Consider the following 25,213-nt stretch of genomic DNA (forward strand, 5'->3'; position numbering starts at 1 on the left):
TTTCCACTCTTAGATTTAACAGGGATCACTTTTCAGTTAAAATTTAAACACCTGAGAATAATTGTGTGTTAATTACTGAGTTCAACCAATAGTACTAGAACAACAACAACAACAACGAATACTAAAAAGGATAGAGTATTACATTGTACATCTAAAGTCAGGACAGGAGCTGATCAGTTCATTGTTGCTTATAGTGTCCATTTCACTTAACAGGTTTTCTCTTTGGCGCTCAGTTGTCACCGATCAGGGAAAACAAATGATATTTTTCTCTTTGGGACTGGCTTAATTCACTCAGCATGATGTTTTCCAGATTGCTCCATCTTGTTGCAAATGACTGGGTTTCATTGTTTCTTACTGCTGTATAGTATTCTATGGAGTACATGTCCCATAATTTCTTTATCCAGTCTACTGTTGATGGGCATTTGGGTTGGTTCCAGGTCTTAGCTATTGTGAATTGAGCTGCAATAAACATTAATGTGCAGATGGCTTTTTTATTTGCCAAATTAAATTCCTTTGGGTAAATTCCAAGGAGTGGGATGGCTGGGTTGTATGGTAGGGTTATGTTCAGGTTTCTGAGGAATCTCCAGACAGACTTCCATAGTGGCTTAACCAGTTTGCATTCCCACCAACAGTGGGTTAGTGTCCCTTTTTCCCCACATCCTCTCCAGCATCTGTTGTTGGTAGATTTCTGAATGTGAGCTATTCTCACCGGGGTGAGATGGAACCTCATTGTGGTTTTGATTTGCATTTCTCTGATTGCTAGTGATCTTGAACATTTTTTCATGTGTCTGTTGGCCATTTGGATTTCCTCTTTCGAAAAATGTCTATTGAGGTCCTTGGCCCATCTCTTAAGTGGGTTGTTTGTTTTGTTGTTGTGGTTTTTCTTGATTTCTTTGTAGATTCTGGTTATCAATCCTTTATCTGTAGTATAGTTTGCGAATATTTTTTCCCATTCTGTTGGTTGCCTCTTCACTTTCCTGACTGTTTCTTTCGAGGTACAGAAGCTTCTCAATTTGATGCAATCCCAAATGTTAATTTTGGTTTTGACTGCCTGTGCTTTTGGAGTATTTTCCAGGAAGTCTTTGCCTGTGCCTATATCTTGCAGGGTTTCTCCAATGCTCTCTAATAATTTGATGGTTTCGGGTCATAGATTTAAGTCTTTAATCCATGTTGAGTGAATTTTTGTGTAAGGTGATAGGTATGGGTCTTGCTTCAAGCTTCTGCATGTGGAAATCCAATTTTTCCAGCACCATTTATTGAATAGACTGTCCTTATTCCAGGGATTAGATTTGGATCTTTGGTCAAATATAAGTTGGCTATAGATGTTTGGATTGATTTCTGGTGTTTCTATTCTGTTCCATTGGTCTATCCATCTGTTTCTGTACCAGTACCATGCTGTTTTGATAACAACTGCCCTGTAGTATGTCCTAAAATCAGGTATTGTGATGCCTCCGGCTTTGTTTTTGTTGTACAGGATTGCTTTGGCTATTCGAGGTCTTCTGTGTCTCCATATGAATTTCAGCATCATTTTTTCTAGATCTGTGAAGAAGGTCTTCGGGATCTTGATGGGTATTGCATTGAATGTATAAATTGCTTTTGGGAGGATAGACATTTTGATGATATTGATTCTTCCAATCCATGAGCATGGAAGATTTCTCCATTTTTTGGTATCCTCTTCTATTTCTTTCTGTAAGGTTTTGTAGTTTTCATCGTAGAGATCTTTAACGTCTTTGGTTAAGTTTATTCCAAGGTATTTGATTGTTTTTGTAGCTATTGTGAATGGGATTGATTTTAGAAGTTCTTCCTCAGCCGTGGCATTGCCTGTGTATACAAAGGCTGTTGATTTTTGTGCATTGATTTTATATCCTGCTACTTTGCCAAACTCTTCGATGAGTTCCAGCAGTCTCTTAGTAGAGTTCTTTGGGTCCCCTAAATAAAGAATCATATCATCTGCAAAGAGGGATAGTTTGAGTTCGTCCTTCCCGATTTGTATCCCTTTAATTTCTTTTTCTTGCCTAATAGCTCTGGCCAAAACTTCCAGAACTATATTGAATAGCAGTGGTGAGAGAGGGCATCCCTGTCTGGTACCAGATTTCAGTGGAAATGCTTCCAACCTTTCCCCATTCAATAGGATGTTGGCCGTGGGTTTTTCATATATTGCTTTGATTGTATTAAGGAATGTTCCTTCCATACCCAGTTTGCTTAGAGTTTTCATCATGAAAGGGTGTTGTATTTTATCAAATGCTTTCTCTGCGTCTATTGAGAGAATCATATGGTTTTTCTTCTGCAGTCTGTTAATGTAGTGTATTACGTTGATTGTTTTGCGAATGTTGAACCATCCCTGCATACCGGGGATGAATCCCACTTGGTCTGGGTGGATGATCTTTCTGATGTGTTGTTGCATTCTATTGGCCAGAATTTTATTGAGAATTTTTGCATCTATGTTCATCAGGGATATTGGTCTGTAATTCTCTTTCAGTGTTGCGTCTCTTTCTGGCTTAGGAATTAAGGTGATGGTGGCTTCATAGAAGGAATTTGGGAGGATTCCCTCTTTTTCGATTGCTCTGAATAGTTTGAGAAGAATTGGAGTTAGTTCTTCTCTAAATGTCTGGTAGAACTCAGCAGTGAATCCATCTGGCCCTGGGCTTTTCTTTGTTGGGAGGGCCTTTATTACTGTTTCAATTTCTGTGTCAGTTATTGGTCTGTTTAGGTTTTCTATGTCTTCCTGGCTCAATTTAGGGAGGTTGTATGTGTCCAAGAATCTGTCCATTTCTGATAGATTTTCCTGTTTGCTGGCATACAAGTCCTTGTAGTAATTTCTGATGATTCTTTTTATTTCTGTGGCGTCTGTTGTTACGTTTCCCATTTCATCTCTGATCCTATTGATTTGGGTCTTTTCTCTTCTTTTTTTAGTTAGTTGGGCCAATGGGGTGTCAATTTTGTTTATTTTTTCAAAAAACCAGCTCCTCGTTTGGCTGATTTTTTGTAATGTTTTTTTGGATTCAATCTTGTTGATTTCTTCTCGGATTTTAATTATTTCTCTTCTCCTACTGGGTTTGGGTTTGGTTTGCTGCAGATTTTCTAGATCCTTAAGATGACTTGAAAGCTCATCTATTTGGTGCCTTTCCAATTTCTTGATGTAGGCACCTATTGATATAAACTTTCCTCTTAACACTGCTTTTGTTGTATCCCATAGGTTTTGGTATGTTGTGCTGTTATCCTCATTTACTTCCAGAAAATTTTTGATTTCTCTTTTAATTTCTTCTATGACCCATTGTTCATTCAGGAGCATGTTGTTCAATCTCCATGTGTTTGCACGTGCTCTAGGGATTCCTGAGTTGCCAATTTCCAATTTCATTCCTTTGTGGTCTGAGAAGCTGCATGGTATGATTCTAATTCTTTTGAATTTGCTGAGACTTGCTTTATGGCCTAGTATGTGGTCAATCCTAGAGAGGGTTCCATGTACTGCTGAGAAGAATGTAAAGTCCTTAGATGTAGGATGAAATGTTCTGTAGATGTCTGTTAGATCCATTTGGGCTATAGTGTCATTTAAATCTACTGTCTCCTTGTTCATCTTCTGTCCTGTTGATCTGTCTATCTCTGAGAGTGGAGTATTGAAGTCCCCCAGTACTATTGTATTGGGGTCTAAGTCTCCCTTTAAGTCTCTTAACAAGTCTTTTAAATAGGCTGGTGCCCTGTAATTAGGTGCATATACGTTGATAATCGTTATATCTTCCTGTTGAATGGATCCCTTAATCATTATATAGTGCCCCTCTTTGTCTCTCCTAACAGTTTTTGTGGTAAAGTTTATGTTGTCCGATATTAAGATGGCTACGCCCGCTCTCTTTTCATTTCTGTTGGCGTGGTATATCTTTTTCCAGCCTTTCACTCTCAGCTTGTATGGATCATTGTTGGATAGATGGGTTTCTTGTAAGCAGCAAAAGGATGGGTTTTGGTCCTTAACCCAATCGGCCAATCGGTGTCTTTTAACTGGACAGTTCAAGCCATTAACATTCAATGTGACTATTGAGAAGGAGTAACTTTGCCCTGCCATTTGCCAAAGATATTTTCTAATATCTGGTTTGAGCTTCCTGTGATCTTTTGCTCTGAGGTTTCCTTCCTTTACCTTCTTTCATATTGGTGACCGTGTTTCTGTGTTTCTGTATGTAACACATCTTTAAGCATCTTTTGCAGGGCTGGACGAGTGGCGACAAATTCTTTCAATTTCTGTTTGCTGTGAAAGGTCTTAATTTCACCTTCATTCACAAATGAGAGCTTTGCAGGATATAATATTCTGGGCTGGCAGTTTTTATCTCTTAGTACCTGGGCTATATCTCGCCATTCTCTCCTGGCTTGTAGGGTTTCTGATGAGAAATCAGCTGTAAGTCTAATTGGAGATCCTCTGAGAGTAATCTGGCGTTTCTCTCTTGCACATTTTAGGATCTTTTCTTTGTGTTTCACTGTGGTGAGTTTGATTACGACGTGTCTTGGTGAGGATCTCTTTTGATCATGTTTATTAGGGGTTCTCTGAGCTTCCTGTACTAGGATGTCTCTGTCCTTCTCCAAACCTGGGAAATTTTCTGCTAGTATCTCACTAAAAAGGCCTTCTAATCCTTTCTCCCTTTCCATGCCTTCAGGAACTCCTAGAACCCGAATGTTGGGTTTTTTAATAGTATCCTGTAGATTCCTGACAGTATTTTTTAGATTACTGATTTCTTCTTCTTTTTTTTGATTTGACTGTTTCCTTTCCTGTTCTCTGTCTTCTAATTCCGATATTCTCTCTTCTGCTTCATCCATTCTGTTTTTAAGGCTCTCTAATGTGTTTGCCATTTGATCTATTGAGTTCTTCATTTCATTGAGATTTTTTGCCAGTACTGCAGTTTCCTGTTCCACTAATTTTTTCATTTCATTTTGATTCCTCCTTAATATTTCATTTTCACGGGAGAGATTTTCTATCTTGTCCATTAAGGATTTCTGTAGTTCAAGAATTTGTTTTTGAGAACTTCTTAATGTTCTTATGAAATTTTTGCAATCTGCTTCGTGCATTTGCTCTAACTCTTGATCTTCATAATCTTGCATTGGCGTGTCTTGTTCACTTGGGGGCGTCATAGTGCTATCCTTATCTTTGGTACCTCCGCTTCTATGTTTCTTGCTTGGCATGTTAGAGATAATTTGTGGTGTTTTTGTTTTTGTTTTTGTTTTTGTTTTTTTCTCTCGTTATACTGTGCCTCTGAGTGAGCTGTCTGTTTTGTTGGAGCCTTAGGGGCTGTGATGGGTGTGGCTAGAGAGCTATGCTTGTTTCTTGAGGTTTAAGGCTGTGTAAAGAGCGACTCTCCCGGATTACTTGCTCCTTGCTGGGACGCGCTCTCTCTCTCTCTCTCTCTCTTTTTTTTTCTTTTGACTCAGTTGGGAGTGGAGTTGAGGGTAGTTGAAATCTAGCCTCTGTGGGTATTCGTTTGATCTATGCAGCCCTCAATGTGTTCTCCAGTTTCGCTAAAGATACTGAGTTTGGCTGAGCTTTACATATGTAAAATCGCGGTGCTCTTTGTTTTGCTTGGTGAGTGAAGGGAGAGGCCTCTGTTCCCCCTCCCCCCAATGTCTCGGACTTCTCAGGTCTTTGTCTTACCGACCTCCGTTCCCGCGCTGGCGAGATTCTCGATTGTATCATTTTCTAAACCTGTGTGTATACTGCAAGTACAAGTAGAGACTAAGATGCACAATCTCCCATCCACAACAGCACAGGGCGGCAACGCCAGCAAAGGCCTTACAGGAAAGAAGAGAGACTGGGTATCCTAAGCCTTACACCGGAACACTTGGCTTTTTAAGGACGCTCAGTGATCTCAAGAAGCACTGGAATGACTCTGTGCTCGACTTAGATGGGATCAGTGCCTTAGAGAATCCAATTTTTATTTTGCTCATGTGTTCTTTGAAATGAAGTCGTTTATCTCAATTTGTAAAAAAAAATAAATAAACTTCATTTAATTTTAAAATCTGATCATATTTTTTCCCTGTGTACTCATGTTTAACTCTTCAGGATGCAAGATTTTCAGCAAAGGTTTTTGTGGTTTAGCTTTTCCCATTTAGGCAGACATCCGGTGAATCACAAGAATGTTACTTGTTTATCTTGGTAGGCTCACATGGTATGGTTTGGAAAATAGTAGATTTATTCTGAGATAAGAAATATTTTTAAGCGATGATATAAGAAATATTTTCCTCACAATTACTTTGTCAAAGTATTATACGAAGCATTATAAAGAGATTTGAGATTTCTTTTCATGAACTATATCCACTGATTAAAATGGCAATTTTTAAAACTTCTCCACCCATAAAGAGACACTGCAAGCTTTATGCCCAAATGACACAGTGGCATTGGGTGGAACAGGGCTGAGGACAACTCAGTCCCTTCAGGTACAGGCGTGCAGGGACCCTCAAGCGCTGACTGCCTGAAACACTGTCCCAGTCGGACACCAAGCAGGGCAGAGGATGGAAGTGGCTCTTAGAACAACTGGGCTGGGAAACCCCATGGTAATCAAAGCCATTTGATTCCTTGGACACAGACGGTTTTGACAACTGAAGCTGTATCCTGAGGACCGCTCTCTGTCACCTACCAGATTGAACAAGACTAACTCTGATGGCTGCATAATACATGTAAATAATGTCTCCACTGGGTGCTTCCGGGAAGAGATTTTGATCAACTATGCCGCCTCCACAGTCTGGTTCCACCATTCCCCTTACTTCCCAACGATCTGGAACAGCCGGGAGTAACTGGAGCCTTTCTCACATGACTGAGTCGACCAGGACATATTTGACAGAGGCAATAAAGTTGGAGAAAGATTCACATTCCATTTACATGTGAAAAAGGAGGCAGGGTCTAGAAGGGGGTAAGCCAGCAAGATGAAAAGTAGGTTTCTTCTTGCCTAGTTACAAATCAAAGTGCTTTTTTGGAACACACATGCTCATCAGGATCCGGGTGCCTTCAGATGAACACCCAGTGCCCTGAATTCATGGGTGGCACCATGCACTTCCTCCATCAAAATGCAGCATTTTCATATTTTCTGATATTATTTTTATAATTATGAAGCATGCATTTATAGTGAATTTATTGTGGGATAAGAAAATATTTTTAAGTGATGACATACAAATATTTTCCTCACAATTATTTTGTCAAAGTATGACACGAAGCATAATAAAGAGAGTTGAGATCGAAGCTGTTGAGATTAGAAGTCTAATGCTGACTCCACTTATATAATACATATATATGCGGGAAATCACATCCACACACTGAACCACCAAACTGCCTGAAAGAGGCAGGGCATGCGTGCTGGTCCATATCCTCAGGGGTCTTCTCTGCACACCCTCTCCCCTCCTTGCATCACCCAGGTTCTTTAGGACGGCTCCAGGGCAGCGGGACAGGGACTGAGTTTAATGGCATGCACCCATTCTGTGAGAACTCGCCAGCTTCACCAGAGCGGCTCTTGGCTGCTCGATGAGGAGTCCGTCCCTGCGTCCTCACACTGACCCCTGGGGAGGAGTCCCTGGAGCTGCCCCAGCTCCGCCCCTAAGTTCTCCTCCAGCCTGTGCCTCCTGCCACGAGGCCCCTTACATTTTCCTCAGGCTTCTGCTCTCGTCATCACTCAGCGAATACCAGGGACTCTGCCCAGACAACAGGAAAGTGTAAATAGGTTGTAAGGTGGAGCAAATGTCACTGTCCTCGATGACCTCATTCCCATTCATTAAATTGCTGTAGCAGGTCAGGGTAAACACAGCAGCCAATCCCAGCGTCCCGGAGAAGTGCCCTCTCTATGAAACCCATGTTTCAACAAGGAGAGGAAAGGGACTTCTCAAATCTCCAAGACAAAAAGACGGTAACAGCCAGTACTTAGTATCTGCTAGATGTGGAGGAATGGGCTACACATCTCACATACATTATCTGTCTTAGGCCACATTTAAACACTTGGAGGAAGATATGGCTTAGTCAACAGGAGCATCATCCATATCCAGAGGCTTTGGGTTCAAGTCCTGGCTCCGCTACTCCTGTGTACCCATGGCAAGTTCAACCTTCCTGTGCTTTGGGATCCAAGTGTTTACATGGGGATAAGGAGTAATATGGTGAGAGGCTAGACTAGTTCTTGGTACATGGTGAATGTTCACAGATTACTGTTATTTTCCTCACTTACAGTCAAGGAAACTGAGGTTCAAAGACATTCATCTGCCCTAAGTCACAGAGTTAATCCAGATCTTCCAAATACAGGGTCCATGGGACTTGGGCTCATCACAAGTAGTCAACAGTAGATCAAAGAGCAGCAACAGGGTATCTGATTCTTAAATGGAAAACTCTCCCTCTGCAAGTTGCACACCAACGATGCAGAAACTGTGGGCTGCTATGCTGAATTTCTAGAGATTCTAAATACGGCTGAGATGTTGTTTTAGGGAGAAAAAGATCATTTATCCAGAGGTATGCCTGATAGAAACAGCCTGATACAATCTAATGCCTTGTGCACAATAAAAGAGTCTCTCCCTCATCCTTTGAGTAAAAGCACTAGTCCAGGCCACTGGTGTGGCAGCTGTCGGTTGTACAGTCTGTCCAGGAAGGACAGGAAACCCCTCCCTCACCACCCCAACTTGTAGACTGCCCTGTCTGTGCTTCCAGACTGGAGCCTGCTCCTGTCTCCATAGGAACCCACAGTCAAGGAAGGACCCTTCATCCCAGACATCGCTGTAGAGCCCGAGCCCAGCCTAACACCTCGCCTGCTCTGGCCAATACCTGCCATTGCAAATAGGTTTTCTGACCACTGGCCTCTTTGCTCACAAAAGCAGAAGGAATTATAAAGCGAAAGAAATGAAACCTCAGCATAACCAGGTTTTAATCAATCAAGACTTTGCTTGCCCTGGGGCCTTCTATCTAGTATTCATTTATTCATTCCATTCATTTCCTGTATGCAAACATGTAGTACTCTCTAGGTAGCTTGTTTCCAGAGGAAATGGTACCCTGATTTCCAGTATTAGAGGCAGCATTCGATGACCAGGCTAGCCCATTGGGGTAGATGGTTTGATTGTTTCAAATAGTCAATGCCTCCTCCCAAATAAGATTATACCTTCCCCCTCCCCCGACAATGGAATTGTAGTCATCAAGCTGGCTTGTGTGGGTTTCTTTGGCCAATGCAAATTCTGCATGCCACTGCTGAACACAAGCCTTAAGAGTCATCTTGTGATTCTGCTCCTTCAAATCAGATCCTGAAGCAAAACCACAGGCAACCCACAGCTAAGGTACAGCACAACTGAGAAATGCATTTTAGCCATTTTAAGTCACTGAGATTGGGAGTTGTTACGCAACATAACCTAGTGAATCTTGGCTTCTATACCCATGAAAGCCCATTGAGACCATATGATCTAAACCAGGTATGAGGACCATCCATCCATGGGCCATGTAAGGCCTACAAAATCATTAGGTCCAGCCCCGCCAAAGCAACCACAGGCAGGACTCGAAATTCAATAAATCTTTTATTGCAGGCTAATTTTTAAGTTGATAATTTTGTATGGCCAGCAAATGCCATTATAAATATCCAGATGACCCTTGGCAGAAAAAAGATTCCTGGCCCCTGAGTCTAAACCATGATATAATTGCAATCAAAAATAGTTGAAAATAATGCTTGCAGTGATCATCATGGCTGAAGCTAAGGCATCTCTGTATAGTATCATTCTTGTCAGTATCCAACATGCAATCTGATCCTGGGCATGTTTTGATGTCTGTGGGTTCATTTCAGCTCCCCACACAATGTAGTCTTCATCCTACTCCTTTTTGTGGGGGATGCTAGAGTCACTTGTGAACCAGAGAATCTGTGCTTCTTCTTTTCAGCATCTCACTACAGCTTTTCTAGCCTCATGACCTGTTTCCTTAAATGCATCCCAGACAAAGGCAATTGTAAGCAAAAGCCAAATTGAATCCTGCCAAATCACACTGAAGACAAATGGCTCAAAGGTTAATGGCAGACATACAGTTTACTCTCGTGATTTCCTCTGAACTTGACTTTAGATTTTTTTCATTCCTGAGCCATTTAAGGCCACAGCCAATTCAACTAACAGATCCATGCATAGAGCTTCAGGCTGGAAAAAGGCAAACAAGAGAATGGCCATATTCAAGTAGACTATTTGGAAACACAGACTTCTAGAAAATGAAATCACATAAATAAATATGTCTGGTTAGTCAGATTCCTGGCTAGAATGCCCCAGGGGAAAAAAAAAGAAAACAGGTAGGTTAATTTATTTAAATAAGAAGCTGTGTGAAGGTGGTGATGGCAAAATACCCGTGAAGTTTAAAACAGATGTCTCTGGTTACAGATTAAATACACACACACATATTTATGTATATACAGATACATGTAATTGTACTATATTAAATAACCTTGTCATTTCATGTATTGAATATGAACATACACACACACAGGTCCTGCAGGATTTACTCCCACAGCTATGCTTGAGATTTCCTTTTCAGTCAGTCTCAGTGGTAAAAGGATCCCTTTGTGTTTTTTAGACATAGGGTTCACATTTGCTTAGTGTTTTCTGACAATCACGTCTCATGTCGTGCCCCTGCCAGGTGTCTGGATATAGGCCCCGCACAGCTGAAATGAGTGATGGCCTGGGCAAATGGGCACGTCCGCTCGGGTTAACAGGAGGAAGACAAATGAGAGGCCTGCCCTGCTCAGCGGCACGGACATCAGAACTCACCAGATGCTGGGTGAAAACGGAAACATCCTCCGTGCAGTTGTCAGAGTTCATTCTCACCAACCTCCCGAGCCGAGGGGAACTGACGACCGTAAAAGTCACAGTTCTGTTTCCTGCTCCGTCTGCATCGTTGGTTACAGCTCTCAGGTCACGAGAGGAAAGCGGCTTGGTGGAACCTAAGTGAAGATGGAAACGTGCTGCCAGCTAGTGAAACGCTCTTGACAGAGCCCTGGAAACACTTTGGAAAATACCTGCTTATAAATGTGGATACTGACTCGCGCCAACGTGAAACTGGCCTGTGAGGAGCCAGTGATCCCTCCTGTACCCATCTGTGGGCCTGCTGTGCTACTGCCGCCCCAGGGAAAACCAGCTTCTCACTTCACCACCTGACCCCAGCCCGGGCCCAGGGGTCCTTAGAGGAAAAACGGGATTCCAGGGTGTGGATGGCCCCTGGCTTAGCTCTGGGCACATGAAGGGGAAGACAAATTGTACAGCATTGAGACCGCACAGGCAGCATGGATGCAGATCCTCAGTGGTGTGTCCATCTGCTGGTACCTAGGGCGAGAGGCTGGCTCTTGAGCAAATGTGAGACATCTTCTGGGGATCCCCAGATGTGCACCCTGCATGGACACTGTACAGAATGAAGGCCTATGTGAATGTCAAGAAGGGAAGGGCCAGTAACACACAGGGTGGCTAACATGACCTCATTGGTGACCAATGGCAAGAGAGGCTTAGGGACACCCAAGGGAAAGCAGCGCTTCTCGAATGCTTTGTCGTGAAGGATTCCTCCCTACTCCACTGTGGACCAATAATTTTATAAAATACAATAAAAATGACACAGTGCTGTCAAGTTATAAAAACTAAACCCTTCCTCTTGCTTCCCTTTCTTCTCGGTTCACAGACTAGAAGACCCACAGACCACACTTGGAGGAGCACAAGGTCAGAGTACACATCCCTTTACTTTCCAACGATGCAGGCTACACGTCCAGCCTGCAGCATGACAGGTATGAATTGAACACATAATGCATCCAGCCCAGACTCTGACCTCATCCCTCCTGTGTAAGTCCTTGCTAAACAGCTTTAGCATTAGGCCTTTCCAGAGTAGCCCTCTGAGTAGGTATTGATAAATCACTTGTGAAGTTGAGTCAACCAGCGAAGCCTTCTGACTAACATTATTTTTCTTTTTCTACATTGTTAAAATTTATTAAATTCAGAAACTTAACTATTTGATAGGTAAGACAACCAGAGCAGAGAGTACTATTTTCATGGTTTTCCAACCACAGCCATGTAAAATGTTTCAAATGAAACAGATTTATTCACTCAATCAAGAAGATCTTGTGCATAGTTGAGCATCTAATTGGCATAGAGAAACAAAAACAAATAGTTCATCACTGATGCCTTCAAGAAAATAGATCTTTGAAAAAAATAAGAATGGGGGTAGGAGAGGAAAGAGTAAGAAGGGTAGGAGTGTGGGTGGGAGGGAGGGTAGAGTGGAAAGTATCATTTTGTTCCTCTATTTGTATATAGGAAATATACATGAAATTTGTATACCTTAAATAAAATTTTAAAAAAAGAAATTCAGACTTAGGATAATGAAAAAAAGTTTAAAAGCCAATGGAGTAGAGTGAGTGATGTAGATATAAATAACCACGATAGAGCTAGAAAAGTGTAAGCATATTTGAAAGAGCTCTGAGAATCCAAAGTGTGGAATGGACAGAGAGGTCTAGGAGACTATAATTCAGCATGGTCTCAGAGGTGTACACAAGAAATGAAGCTGCCCTATGCCAAGGAAACAGCCAGCACAAAGACCTAGGGACTTGAACTACATAGTCCATTGGGAAACTGAGAGTGTTTGGTACAGTGGTTTAGACACTGAGTGGGATGCTTTCATTCCATTTAAGAGTTTCTGGGTTAGAGTCCCACTCTGGGAGCCACAAAGTAACACCCCCACAGGAGACCTAGATTGGATTCCTGGCTCCTGACCTTGGCCTGGTCCAGTTCTAACCACTGTAGGTATTTAGGGAGTGAACCAATGGATGGAAACACTCTCTCTGTCTCTTTTGCCTTCTCTCATACTCCCTCTTTCCCACCCTCCCTCTCTGTATGTGTGTGTCTGTCTCTGCCTCTCAAATACATAAATAAGTAAAAATTAAATATGACATTTTTCAAATGTACTTGTATCCTAGCTTGTTTGGTTCATGAAGAACCACCACCATCATAATTGCAAAGGATTTCATGGTCCCAGGCTTGGAGTTCTTATATATGTATTCCACAAACATTATCAACTGCTTAACAGATGAAAAAGCTCTACATTAAGGAGCAAATATATACCTAGAAACAGCACAGATACAGCCCCTGCCTTTGCTTTCAGATAGCACAGTAACCCTAGGAAGTATGTATGTAATTCTTTCTTCATCACTAAGAAAGGATGCTGAGGCTCAGAGGGGTTAAGAAATTTCCCTCATGGTCAAATGCAAGTCACACAGACTCAGAAGTATTCTTAAACTTGACACGATATTGCCTATATCATTCTATTTGGATTCAGTGGGTAAAAGATGTCCAAGGAAGGAAATAATGTGATTAACCATTTAATAAATTACTTCCCACCTTCCAAACACACTCCTCTTCCCTGGTCTTCACTTCCATGGTCATGTTCTCTTCTTGCCATACTGAATCCCTCCACAGTGCCATCCCTCAAAATATAAATCCTTTCACTGGGATAGCTCAAGACCTGTCCTGGCCAATATGCTCTCTCTGACGGTTCCAGTCTAGGGGAGACATCCCTCCTCTGAACCTGTGCTGCTTTGCCAGTCTGTGTCACTCACGTTTAACATCACCATGTTTTGCACAGTGACTGTTCTGGACAGCAAGTCTTTTATTTCCTCCACTGAGAAGGAAACCAAATATACAGCTACCATGATGGCCATGCTCTCAGGAAACCCTTGTTAAAATACAGCCAGCCCTGGAACACTGCCCACAAATAAAGGAGTGTTGCTGCCTGATGTGAGAATAGGATGTGGGTCAAAGCTGGCACCCAATCTTGTTGCCTGTGTCTCTTATTACAGAACCTTAAACCTTTTTGTTTTGTTATCTTGCTTTTATACACATCATATCACTTAAATTCTTTTTAACCATCTACTGCAGTAGATGAAAAAATACAAAAAACTATAAGAACACAAGATACCAACAGTAGCAAATAGCCAACCTATAATAGGAATAGATTTTCTACTTATATAGCAGATATTAAAAGGCTGTAGTTCTATAAAAAGGAGTAGATTCCCTTGATATCTTGGAACATACTTGTATAGGCTCTGAACCATGATTGACAACTGGTGCCTTCAGTCACATCCTGAGGAGGGACACATTGTGCACCCCTCCCCAGGGCAGAACTTGACATTACATGGTAGGAAAATGAGGAAAAAGGAAAAGGAAAGGTGGGGCACCTGTCGTCATCACCCCATGATTTCACACAGCCAGCCAGGACCAACCTTGGGTGGCTAGTGTCCAAGCTATACTGCACAGGTTTAGCTGGGTCTCTGAACCATGCTCACACCAGGGGATTCTGGGGGATGTTAAGGTAGAAAAAGTGCCAGGATCAGCAAGGCTAGATGACCCATGGGCTCCATTCCCACTCTAAAAGCTGGGATTCCACAGCTCTCATTTCCACACTCACCCAGGTAGGGATTGGATCCCATGTCAGAGCCATTTAACGGCAATGGATGTAAAAACCCAGCTTCCTCCTTGCTGGCCCCAGGAGCTAGAGCAGGAAACCAGTCACCATGTGTGGATGGAAGGCGACAGCAACCCAGGAGACCAACAGAGCTGTTGGTCTTGAGGAGCTTCCCAGAAGGAACATCTCCCTCTGGGATTTGAGAATAATGTGCACGTTCCCTCGGTGGGCTCATGGACAGGGAGATGAGGTCAAGACCGTGTAGGGCATGTTGGAAAAGGAGAAGAGGACGTTCCTCAGGTTGTGTGCAAACACTGAACAGAGGGCTGTGAGCACGGCCTCTCTGGCGTAGTTCTCCAAAGCTGATACTTTCACCTGGGCCACTTTACTATCTTCTTCCTGCCAAAGGACTATTCAGTAAAGCAGGCACCAGAAACGCAAAAGCTGCTAAGTTGCAGTGGCTTTGTCTGTCCATTAACACAACTACGTTCAGTGAGTAAGCCAGAATCAGTTTACCCAGAAAAACCCTGATTTTGGAACTTTTTAAAAACAGATGATCACATTTCATATATTACTAAGATGTAATAGTTTGCTTACTTTTTTTAAAAAAAATTAAATGGCACCTTAATTACCCTGAAAAAAATTGGTGGGAGCATCACACTTACTCTCAGAGAAAAGATTCAAGAGAGAAGAATCTTGGTTAACATATTTCATAACATTTTGAAAAGATTCCTCTTCATTAACTCAAATATTTAAGGTCATAAAAAATTTCTCCTAAACATAGGTTTTTTAATAGCTACCAACAAAAAGTCAGGCTTCTCTGTGTCTATTACAGAAGGAGGAGGACCCTGCAACCCTTGCTGACCAAGCTTGCCTGGCCAAGCTGCATTCGCTGTGTAAGCCACAAACCCTGCCAGCTTCCTGTGAGAAGCTCTTACGTCACATCACTGCAGGGATTAAAGGGCTGGTCCCGAGTCCAGCCCCACAGATTCCCATCCTGGCCCCACTTCAGAACCATCTAGGACTTTAAGAAGATGATGCCAAGCTCATTCCACAAACTCCCATTCCACTGATGTAAGCTGAGGCCCAGGCACTGGCATTTTTGCAAGCTTCCCAGTGGTTAGAACAACTGGCAAGAGTGGCTATAATTAATGAAATTATTAGTGTCTTTCTCCATCTGTATTTTATTGGTAATGCATATCATTTAAATAAGACACAGCACACAGGGGTGCTTCCCCCGCCCCCCCCCCCCCAACCTCCAAACATTCAGGACATTTGAAATTTTATTGTTTTCCATATTGTTCACCTTAGTGATTATTCAAAATAACAAATTCAATCTTTTTTCTCCCCTTTTTGTTACTCTTGCCATTAGGTCAATCTTCCCCCCTCTGATGCAGGTGCTGAGCCAGACACCCTCACTCAGTGCTTTCTGTGACGGCCAGGCTGATGTCCCTGGCTAAGGGCAGAACACAGGCTGCAAGCTCTCACTGAACTCCCCAGCAAGTGCAGTGTTTTATGGTCAAGATAAGAGAAACCCCGAGAGGGCTGGCATAGTGGTGCTGCAGGTTAAGGTGCTGCCTGCGACAGTGGTGTCCCATATGAGTACTGGTTCAAGTCCTGGCTGCTCCACTTCCAATCGAGCTGCCTGCTAATGTACCTGGGAAGGCACCAGAAGATGGCCCAAGTGATTGCGCTCCTGGAGGGAGTTCCGGGCTCCTGACTTCAACTTGGCCCAGCTCTGGCCATGGCAGCCTTTTGGGGAGTGAACCAGCAGATGGAAGATTCCTTCCCCTACCAACAAATCTCTCTCTCTCTCTCTCTGTATATTCTCTCTCTCTCTCTCTCTCTCTCTCTCTCTCTCTCTCTCTCATTGTAACTCTTTCAAGCAAAGAAATAAATAAAACAAAAATCCAGGAAAGTAAAATGAGGAGGCCACTGCATAGCCTGGCTCTCCTTGTTCCTTCAATGGTTCTAAGGAGGACAAAGTAGGAAATAGTGCACCCGGGCCACAAAGTCAGCAGATTCAGAGACTCCCCCTGGCCACCCTTGACCAGCACACTCTGTCCCGAAGACAAGAGAAGAGAAACGAGACCAGGTCTGCAGAAAGACTCGGCCTGGCTTTGGTTAAATTCTTGTAGGGGAAAAAAAGCCCTTTCTGGGACTTTAGCAATGTTGTTGGTATCGGTCCATGTGAAAGATGCTACTTCCTACCCTGAGGGTGGAAAATTTCTTGATAAGCAGAAGAACACAGAAAACCCAAGGACTTGCCTGAGTTAAAATCTTACCTGGAAAGATGCGCAGTCCTCTGTTGACTTCCAGGCTGATGGTCAGAGCTCGAGCTATGATGCTAAAAATTTGTCGAGGTGCAAAGTTCGAACCATCGGTAACCTGGAAGCTGAAGCCTCCTGACATTGCCCCTTGAGAAGAAGGAATTGTGCTGGGGTCAGGCTGGTTGTTCTGCAAAAGCGGCCCACTTTGACCCTCTTCAGTCTGAGCATGTGCTAAATGAGGGGCTTCAAAAAGCTTTGTGGGAAAATGGAATGAAAAGTGAATGCAAATTTTCCGTGAACTTCTTGAGGCCAAAGACACAAAGTTGAAACAGCATCAGTGAAGGTCTAAAATGTAGATTTCCCCACCACAAGGCACAATAAAAGAAAGCAAAGATGTCATCTCCAGGAAATTTAAAAATAATTTTTAGATATATCCATCACTTGCATTTTATTCTTTTGGAATCAATTTCTACCAGTAAAATAATGCATGTTTGCAACACAAACACACACACAGACACACACACACTTCTGAAACATTAGTAATGTTGACTTGATAATACTGAAACTCAAAACTAGGGTGAAGTTAATAATACTCACCCCTCCAGATAGCTTCCTGCGCTTCTAATTATTCATCTGTCTCAAAGGCAGTTGTATTCCACTAACAGAGGAAAAAGACCACGTTTGCTTTTGTTAAATCTCTACAAGGAGAGAATTCTACTCCCACACTTCTGTCAAGGGGTTAGTGATATCAGTAAGGTTATAAATTAACTTACTGCAGAAGTGGGATTGTGACAGACCCCTATTGATCCAGGTCCCTGGAGGGCTTTCCCAATCTGACTCAACAGCACAGGGCGGGACCAGTTTGCAGAGAGCTCAGGGTTCATGCTGCCACCAGACTTTAAAAATGTCCATCCAGTGGTAAATGCTGAGGCCCTACCTTTTTGCACCACACGAGGAGTAGTACTACATCTCTGTCACCCTCAGGGACATGTGGTAAGGAACCAAGGAGGCATGGTCAGATTCTGCAATTATGTTCAAGTATTCTCTCGATAACATGACTTAATACAGAGTAGGTTGGTGGTTTAACAGTCTCCCAAGACTTTGTTATGTATGCAGTGTTTGATTCCTCACAAAAAAAAAAAAAAAAAAAGGAAAAGGAAAAGGTTATAGACTGTTAAACATCTCCCACTACACTCCAAAGTCACCACTAAAAGAGAGAGAAATCTGAGTCTGCCTAATTCAGAACAGGGCTTCAAAAGCGAATGTTACTTTTCATTTGCTTGTTTTTCCAGAAGTAGCACTTTGAAAGTCGGATCTAATGAAACATGAAATTAAGGAGAGAATGCAGCCTGTCATTAGGCACTTGCAATATTTTATGATTCCGGAAACACAATGGAAATGGAATCAAAAGGAATTATAACAAATAAAGAGTATTGTAATGGGTGTGCCCTACCAGACTAATTATGACCAAAGAGAGATAAGGAGGGAAACACGAAAATAGGGTTGACATATGCTTTTCCATTGTGTAATCTCTGATTTTTCCTGGCAGCACTTTCAGAAGGGTGACCTTAAATAAATCACTTAGCCTCTCACATCTTGGTTTTATCAAGCTCCTAGGTTGTTATGTGGAATAGTGAATTACATTAATGGCAGAGCACTTTGCAAATATAAAATGCTAAGAGAGACTAATTAGAACTAAGCCTTTGTTTGTGGCTGATGATGGACAGATGTACCAAGGGAGAAGCAGCTGGTTGCAGCTCCCGGTTCATCTGCAGCTGGGCTCCAGCCACTCTGAGGGTTATTAGCTTGCCTCCACATCCATTTAGAAAATGTAATGGATGGGCTCTCACGTTCAGCTTGTCTTTAGGTCTACAATCTGCTTTCCTAAGAGAAATTATCTTCTCTCACTCACCAAAAGCAAATATTGACCTAGGAGTTGATAAATAAATCAACCCAGAGAGCTAACTTCTGACTTAATCCCTCATTGCAAATAGTATCTTCAGTTCCTCAACCTGCTCTGCCTGTCAGTGGAAGGCAGCTAATGGAAACAGCTCGGCTTTGGGGTCAGGTCAACTTCATCTACCTGAGCCTCAGTTGCTACATGTTGAAAATGGGGTCATCGCTCCTGACGGTTCTGAGAATGAAATGAAATGGATGATGTGACCGTACCTCCTGTGGTGCCCGACTGTGGGTAGAGAAGGCAATGACTCCCTGGCATTGTGGATGGTAGAGTTTCAGAAATGCAAAAAAAAAAAAAAAAAACAAAAAAAACAAAAAAAAACTTCCTGTGCACAGCTATTCTCTCCATTTTGAAAACAGGATCGTCCTTTCACAACAGTGAAAAACATTCTTGGTCTTCTCCATATAGTACTTGGATTTTCACTATCTAGTACTGAAAAACACATACATAATTGCCCCAACACCCTTTCAATCCAGTGCCTCTTGAGATGAGTGATATTTTATTAATTAGCACATCTGCACACATTTTAAAAATGGAAATGCATATGTGTAGGCAACACCATTCAGCCTAGCAATAATGCTTTGGTACATATGTGGGGAGATTGAGGACCTGTTCTAATAAAATCAACCTCAGGGCCAGGGCTACAGGGTGGAGCACTAGGTGAGAACATCCGCCCAGTAAATTATTCTTTTCAGATTCTTTGCTTTCACTGTGAAGATAATCAGGTCATTAGGATTTTGGCGTTTAGACTCTGCTCCCCTTTATTTCCTCTGTGTTCTCTACTATGATTTCAAAGAAGACATTTAAGAATAACTGAAAAGGTAGGACATGTTGCTTCCTGACCATGCCCTCCCGGCCCATGCTCCCTCCCAGTCCCACTGCAGGCCAGGAGTGACCTGCTTCTCCTCTGAATCTACTGACCGGAGCAGCCCGGAAACAAAGCCAGGCCACCCTTGTCAAGGGGTGGGGTCATCCCTTCTGCAGACTTCCAGGGACTCTTTGGCTTTACTGATTTATTGGTGGACAGGAGGAAGAAGAAATCGCCTTTCAATGCCAGGATCTCTTAGGACTACAGTTACCGCCATTCATTCATTAATGTATTCATTCACTGACAAGTATTGGTTCAGGAATGTATACCCAACTTCTGGAACATTACCTAGAACCTATCAGGTATTCAGCACTTTCATCTGTCAACAAATGTGCATTTAAATCGTCTCCTATGTTCCAGTCAGGGGTCTAGACACAAGAGTGAACAAAACAAAGGTCTTGACCCTTTTGTGATGCTTTTTCTCAAGCAGGGGAAACAGGTAATAAACAAATGTCCAAATCAAGCTACCCTATGTCGTTAAATGATGGAAGGAGAGTGACAGAGAAGAGAAGCTATCTTGGTGGCTGGGAAAATGCACTTGGAGAAATTTAAGCATAGACCTTATATGAAAATTTGACAAAATCACATAAGAGGGGCCCGGCACTGTGGCATAGCAGGTAAAGCTGCCGCTTACAGCACCAGCATCCCATATGAGTGCCAGTTCAAGTCCCGGGTGCTTCATTTCTGATCCAGCTCTCTGCTATGGCCTGGGAAAGCAGAAGATGGCCCAAGTCCTTGGGCCCCTGCACCCACGTGGGAGAACCAGAAGACATTCCTGGCTCCTGGCTTCCAATTGGCACAGCTCCAGCCATTGCAGCCATATGGGGAGTGAACCAGCGGATGGAAGATCTCTCTCTCTCTCTCTCTCTCTGCCTCTGCCTCTGCCTCTCTGTAACTCTGCCTTTTAAATAAAATAAATAAAGCTTTTTAAAAAATCACATAAGAGTTACAGGTACCCACCATTATTAGCCTTACTAAAACATGTCACTTGTTTTATAAAATTGCAGTGCTTGGAAAGTTTGTAGTGGCCTATGGTTTTCAGCCAGTCACACTTGAGTATGACTACCACATGAACCACTGATGGAGACCCATTTTAGTTTCACATTTCTTTTTCCATGACATACCAGTGTGAACAAACACCAGCTGGCCCTCATTGATTTGAGCCTGGGTAAAGTTCTGTATGCTTCGGCCAGGAAAGGACTTGAGAGCCAAATGCCCGTTGCTGGGTGGAGTGACCCAGTAGGCCAGGTCCTGCGGCAAGGAGTCCTTGTCTTCTGCATGGAGGTCCCCACTGGTTATCTCTGTGACAGAATTCGCCCACACCTTGAAAAGAACAGACCCACAGACATTTTGAGGACCAATCCCAACCACATCACATCAGAAAAATGGAGAGCTATGGCACCTTAGCCCGTTGCATAAAGATTTAAAAACCATACCAACTCTGCAGAGTTTTCAAAGCATGAAGTTTCTTAATTCAAAACAGATACATAATTAAATGCCAGATGAAATGCAAGGCATGCTACAGAGTTTACTTAATTTATAAGGTGTATGAGGTTTTGATTGTTTAAAATGGCATTCACAATTATTTATTCAAAATTAATAACTTTAAAAAGTGCATATGCATTTAGATAAAATATAACAATAAGAATGGATGGCTACTAAGCACCTTCTGTGTGCCAGGTATATGCTAGATACTCCACATGGAATCCCAGGTAACAGAACCAATCTAGAAGGATTGATTTGGGGGTGTCTGTCTGTCACTTTAGGAAACAGGTAATTACCTGCTTTTTAATAGTTTTAAATAGTTCCAGTTTTTAAATAGTTAAGGAGAAAATAACACTACATTTTTTTATTCCCTTTATCCTACCTGTCCTGCAGGCAAACAATATTTAGTTCTTATAGCCTTTCAATTTTGCTGCATTGATATCTTTCATCTACAACTGTATCTGAGTACTATTCCATTTTCCAATTGCATTTAGAGTCTATTTATATTATATTTATATTGCCTAAACATCTTGATTCAATAGTTCATCAAACACTTACTGAGCATCTACTGTGTTCCAGGTACTGGTCTGGGTGTTTGCAACATGTGAGAAAATAAAGATACCTGTCCTCATGGAGCCCACATTCTAGCAAGAGCAGAAGAAGGGACACAGAGAAGAGAGAACAGGCATAAAAAAGAAATAAATTACATAATGTCTTGGAAAGTCACAGCACTATGAAAAAATGTTTAAAAAATAAAGCAAGATGAGGGAGATTCAGGAGTGGGAGACTGCTGAATTGAGTATTTGTTTGCAGAAAGGCTGGAGATGGTAAAGCAGGGGCCCTGTGAATGTGTGAGTGCCTAGGCAGTACCCTCCAGGCAGAGGAAGCAGCCCCAAGGTGGGAGGGCTAGCATGATGAAGAGTCAAGGAGAGGAGTCAACAACATAACAGAAGGCCACAGCAAGCCAACCTGGGACATCACTGCAATGACCTAGGCTTTTCTTGAGTGCAGTGGGGAGTCAACGTGGGGCTTGTGTGAGGTGTGACCTGGTCTGACTCAATTCCAGGTCAGAACAGGCTGTGGGATGTGGGAGGGCCTGGGTGGGAGCAGGGGCAACTGCCACAATCTGGAGACAGCAAAGAAGAGAGGCGGCCAGAAGTTGCCGGGGCAGTGGGAAGTGGGTCAGCCTTGGTGTCTGCTGAAGGTCAGGCCAGCAGTGCTCGTGAACTTGATGTGGTGAGATGTGGAAGACAGAAAGATGAAGAGGATGGCATCATGGTTTGGGCCTCAGCAACCAGAAGGTTCCTCTGCATTAAAATAAAGAGGGGGCTGGTGTTTTGACACAAGTGGGTTAAGCCACTGCCTGCAATGCTGGCTTCCCTTAGGAATACCAATTCAAGTCCTGGCTGCTCCACTTCCAATCCAGTTCCCTGCTAAAGCTCCAGGGAAAGCAGCAGAAAATGACCCAAGCGCCTGGACCCACCTATGTGGGAGATCTGGATGGAGTTCCAGGCACTGGGCATAGGGGTTAAAGCTGTGGCCTGCAGTGCTGGCATCCCATATAGGCACCAGTTCAAGTCCCAGCTGCTCCACTTCTGATCCAGGTCTCTGCTATGGCCCAGGAAAGCAATAGAAGATGGCCCTAGTCCTTGGGCCCCTGCATCCACCTGGGAGACCTGGAAGAAGCTCCTGGCTCCTGGCTTCCTATCAGCGCAGCTCCAGTCATTGCAGCTGTCTGGAGAGTGAACCAGTGGATGGAAGACCTCTCTCTCTCTCTCTGCCCCTCCTTCTCTCTCTGTGTAACTCTGACTTTCAAATAAATAAATCTTTTAAAAAAAAAAAAAGTAAGGAATGCAGCAGGTGGAGAAGTTTGGAGGAATAAGATCAGGGGTTCCATTTTGAACATGTTGAGTTTAAAATGCTTATTTGGATTCTGAGTCACATTGGAGGGAATTAAGCTGTTCTGAGTTTCTATAATCTTATAGTCCCATGATTTTGCTAGCACTAAAAATAAGTGGTTTTATCACTAACTCAATTTTCACATTTCTATCTGCATTTACATATTTTTTCATACCCACAGAAACACTGTGCACATTCCTGAGTCTGTGGGTCATTACATGTTGTCTGACTAGGACCTTATCATCTTCAAAGCTTTTACCAACTTGTTTAAAAATTCAACCCTAAGCAATTTAGATAAGCTCTCCAGTTAAAGGGAACTGGGGACAGGCTTTTTTTTTTAATATTTATTTATTTATTTGAAAGGCAGAGTTGCAGAGAGGCAGATACAGAGGCAGAGAGAGAGGTCTTCCATTTGTTGGTTCACTCCCCAAATGGCTGCAACAGCAAGAGCTTGGCCAATCTGAAGCCAGGAGCCAGGAACCTCCTCTGGTTCTCCCACGTGAGTTCAGGAGCCAAAGTACTTGGGCCATATTCTACTGATTTCCTAGGCCATAGCAGAGAGCTGGATCAGAAGTGGAGCAGCCAGGTCTCAAAATGGCACCCGTATGGGGTGCCAGCACTGCAGGCCACAGCTTTACCCCCATGCCACTGTGCCTGCCCCCTCTGAGGGGCACATAGGAATGCCTGGGTTTGATTCACAACTCTGACTCCTGATTCCAGCATCCCACCTACACAGACCCTGAGAGCCAGCAGTGAGGACTCAAGTAGTTGGGTTCCTGCCACTCTGTGGAGGACTTGGTTTGCATTCCCAGCTCCTGGATCCAGCCTTGGCCATTGTGGGCATTTGAGGAATAAACCAGCAAGTGATATCTCTCTCATTCTGTCTTTCTCACTCTCTCCCTATCCCGCCCTCTCTCCTTCTCAAATAAATAATAAAAAAATAAATAAAATAAGTTGAACTGGTCTGAATTTAAAAATGGGGGGGGGGCATTTTCCTCTATAGAACAGGACCTTGATGAAGTAACTTAATCCAGGCCCACTCACCATCTAATAGCCACTGAAATATAATTTAAGGCAGACAGTCCAGAGAATACATAATTTCCTGCTTCCATATCAAGTATCATGGGACCAGAAGATAAAAACCCATTCTGATTCCTTCTAATGCACCAACTACAGACAGCACAGATAAAACCTCTTTGTGAAGTGTCCCCTCACTTTTTGATACTGAACCGTTGAGCTCAGAATGTAATTGTGGCTGGTGCCGTGGCTTAACAGGCTAATCCTCCGCCTCACGGTGCCGGCACACCGGGTTCTAGTCCCAGTTGGGGCGCCGGATTCTATCCTGGTTGCCCCTCTTCCAGGCCAGCTCTCTGCTATGGCCCAGGAGTGCAGTGGAGGATGGCCCAAGTCCTTGGGCCCTGCACCTGCATGGGAGACCAGGAGAAGCACCTGGCTCCTGGCTTTGGATCAGCAAGATGCGCCGGCCACGGCGGCCATTGGAGGGTGAACCAACAGCAAAAAGGAAGACCTTTCTCTCTCTCTGTCTCTCTCCCTCTCTCACTATCCACTCTGCCTGTCAAAAAAAAAAAAAAAAAAAAAGCTGATGACTTCTCTAAAAAAAAGAATGTAATTGTACACAAATAAATACCCCCACACACCTTATAGGCACACACACACATCCAGAACTTTTATATCCAAACAAATGTTTAACTCTTCAAGGTGAATACAGTGAAGGACATATGCCAGTAATGTCACTGTTCAACATGCAGCTTTGGAAAGTATTTTCAGTTGTTCAAAGACCATTTGATTTTGGTTTTGTCCAGCTAAGACTGTGGATTCAAGTCACTGCTTTGGGCAGGGACACATTTGTTAACTTCTCTGGACTTTAATTTCTTCATCAGTAAACAAAAGAATAATAGGGTTATTATGTATTCTGGGTGACTTAATATATATAGAGTGCTTAGAACAATTCCTCCTGGTACACAGTAAATCTTCAGTGAATATTAGCTTTCTGTATCCATCTTCTCCATCAGACGTGGCTCTAAGGATGGATATGATTTTTTAGAAAGATTTATTTGGAAGGCACAGTTAGAGAGAGAGAGAGAGAGAGAGAGAGAGAGAGGTTTTCCATCCACTAGTTCATTATCATTCCCCAGATGGCCATGGCTGGGCCAGGCCAAAGCCAGGAGCTTCATTCAGGTCTCCCACATGGGTGGCAGGGGCCTAAATACTTGGACCATATTCTACTGCTTCTCTTAAGCCATTAACTGAGAGCTGGATCAGAAGTAGAGCAGCCAGGACATGAACCAGCACCCATAAGGGATGCTGGTGTCACAAGT

General features: G+C 43.0%; 1 protein-coding gene across 1 annotated transcript in view; it reads right to left on the reverse strand.

The window, feature by feature from the left end:
• The window catches only part of LOC133774237 (chondroitin sulfate proteoglycan 4-like), a 79,639-nt gene that overhangs the window by 20,694 nt on the left and 33,732 nt on the right, over nt 1–25,213 (reverse strand). The window contains exons 6-8 of the mRNA XM_062211898.1: nt 20,615–20,813; nt 16,678–16,809; nt 10,726–10,898 (exon numbers count right to left, since the gene is read on the reverse strand). Coding sequence (XP_062067882.1) covers nt 10,726–10,898; nt 16,678–16,809; nt 20,615–20,813 — 504 coding nt within the window. The remainder of the gene's footprint in view (nt 1–10,725; nt 10,899–16,677; nt 16,810–20,614; nt 20,814–25,213) is intronic.

The sequence above is a fragment of the Lepus europaeus genome, chromosome 15 (assembly GCF_033115175.1).
Source record: "Lepus europaeus isolate LE1 chromosome 15, mLepTim1.pri, whole genome shotgun sequence".
Lineage (NCBI taxonomy): Eukaryota > Metazoa > Chordata > Mammalia > Lagomorpha > Leporidae > Lepus > Lepus europaeus.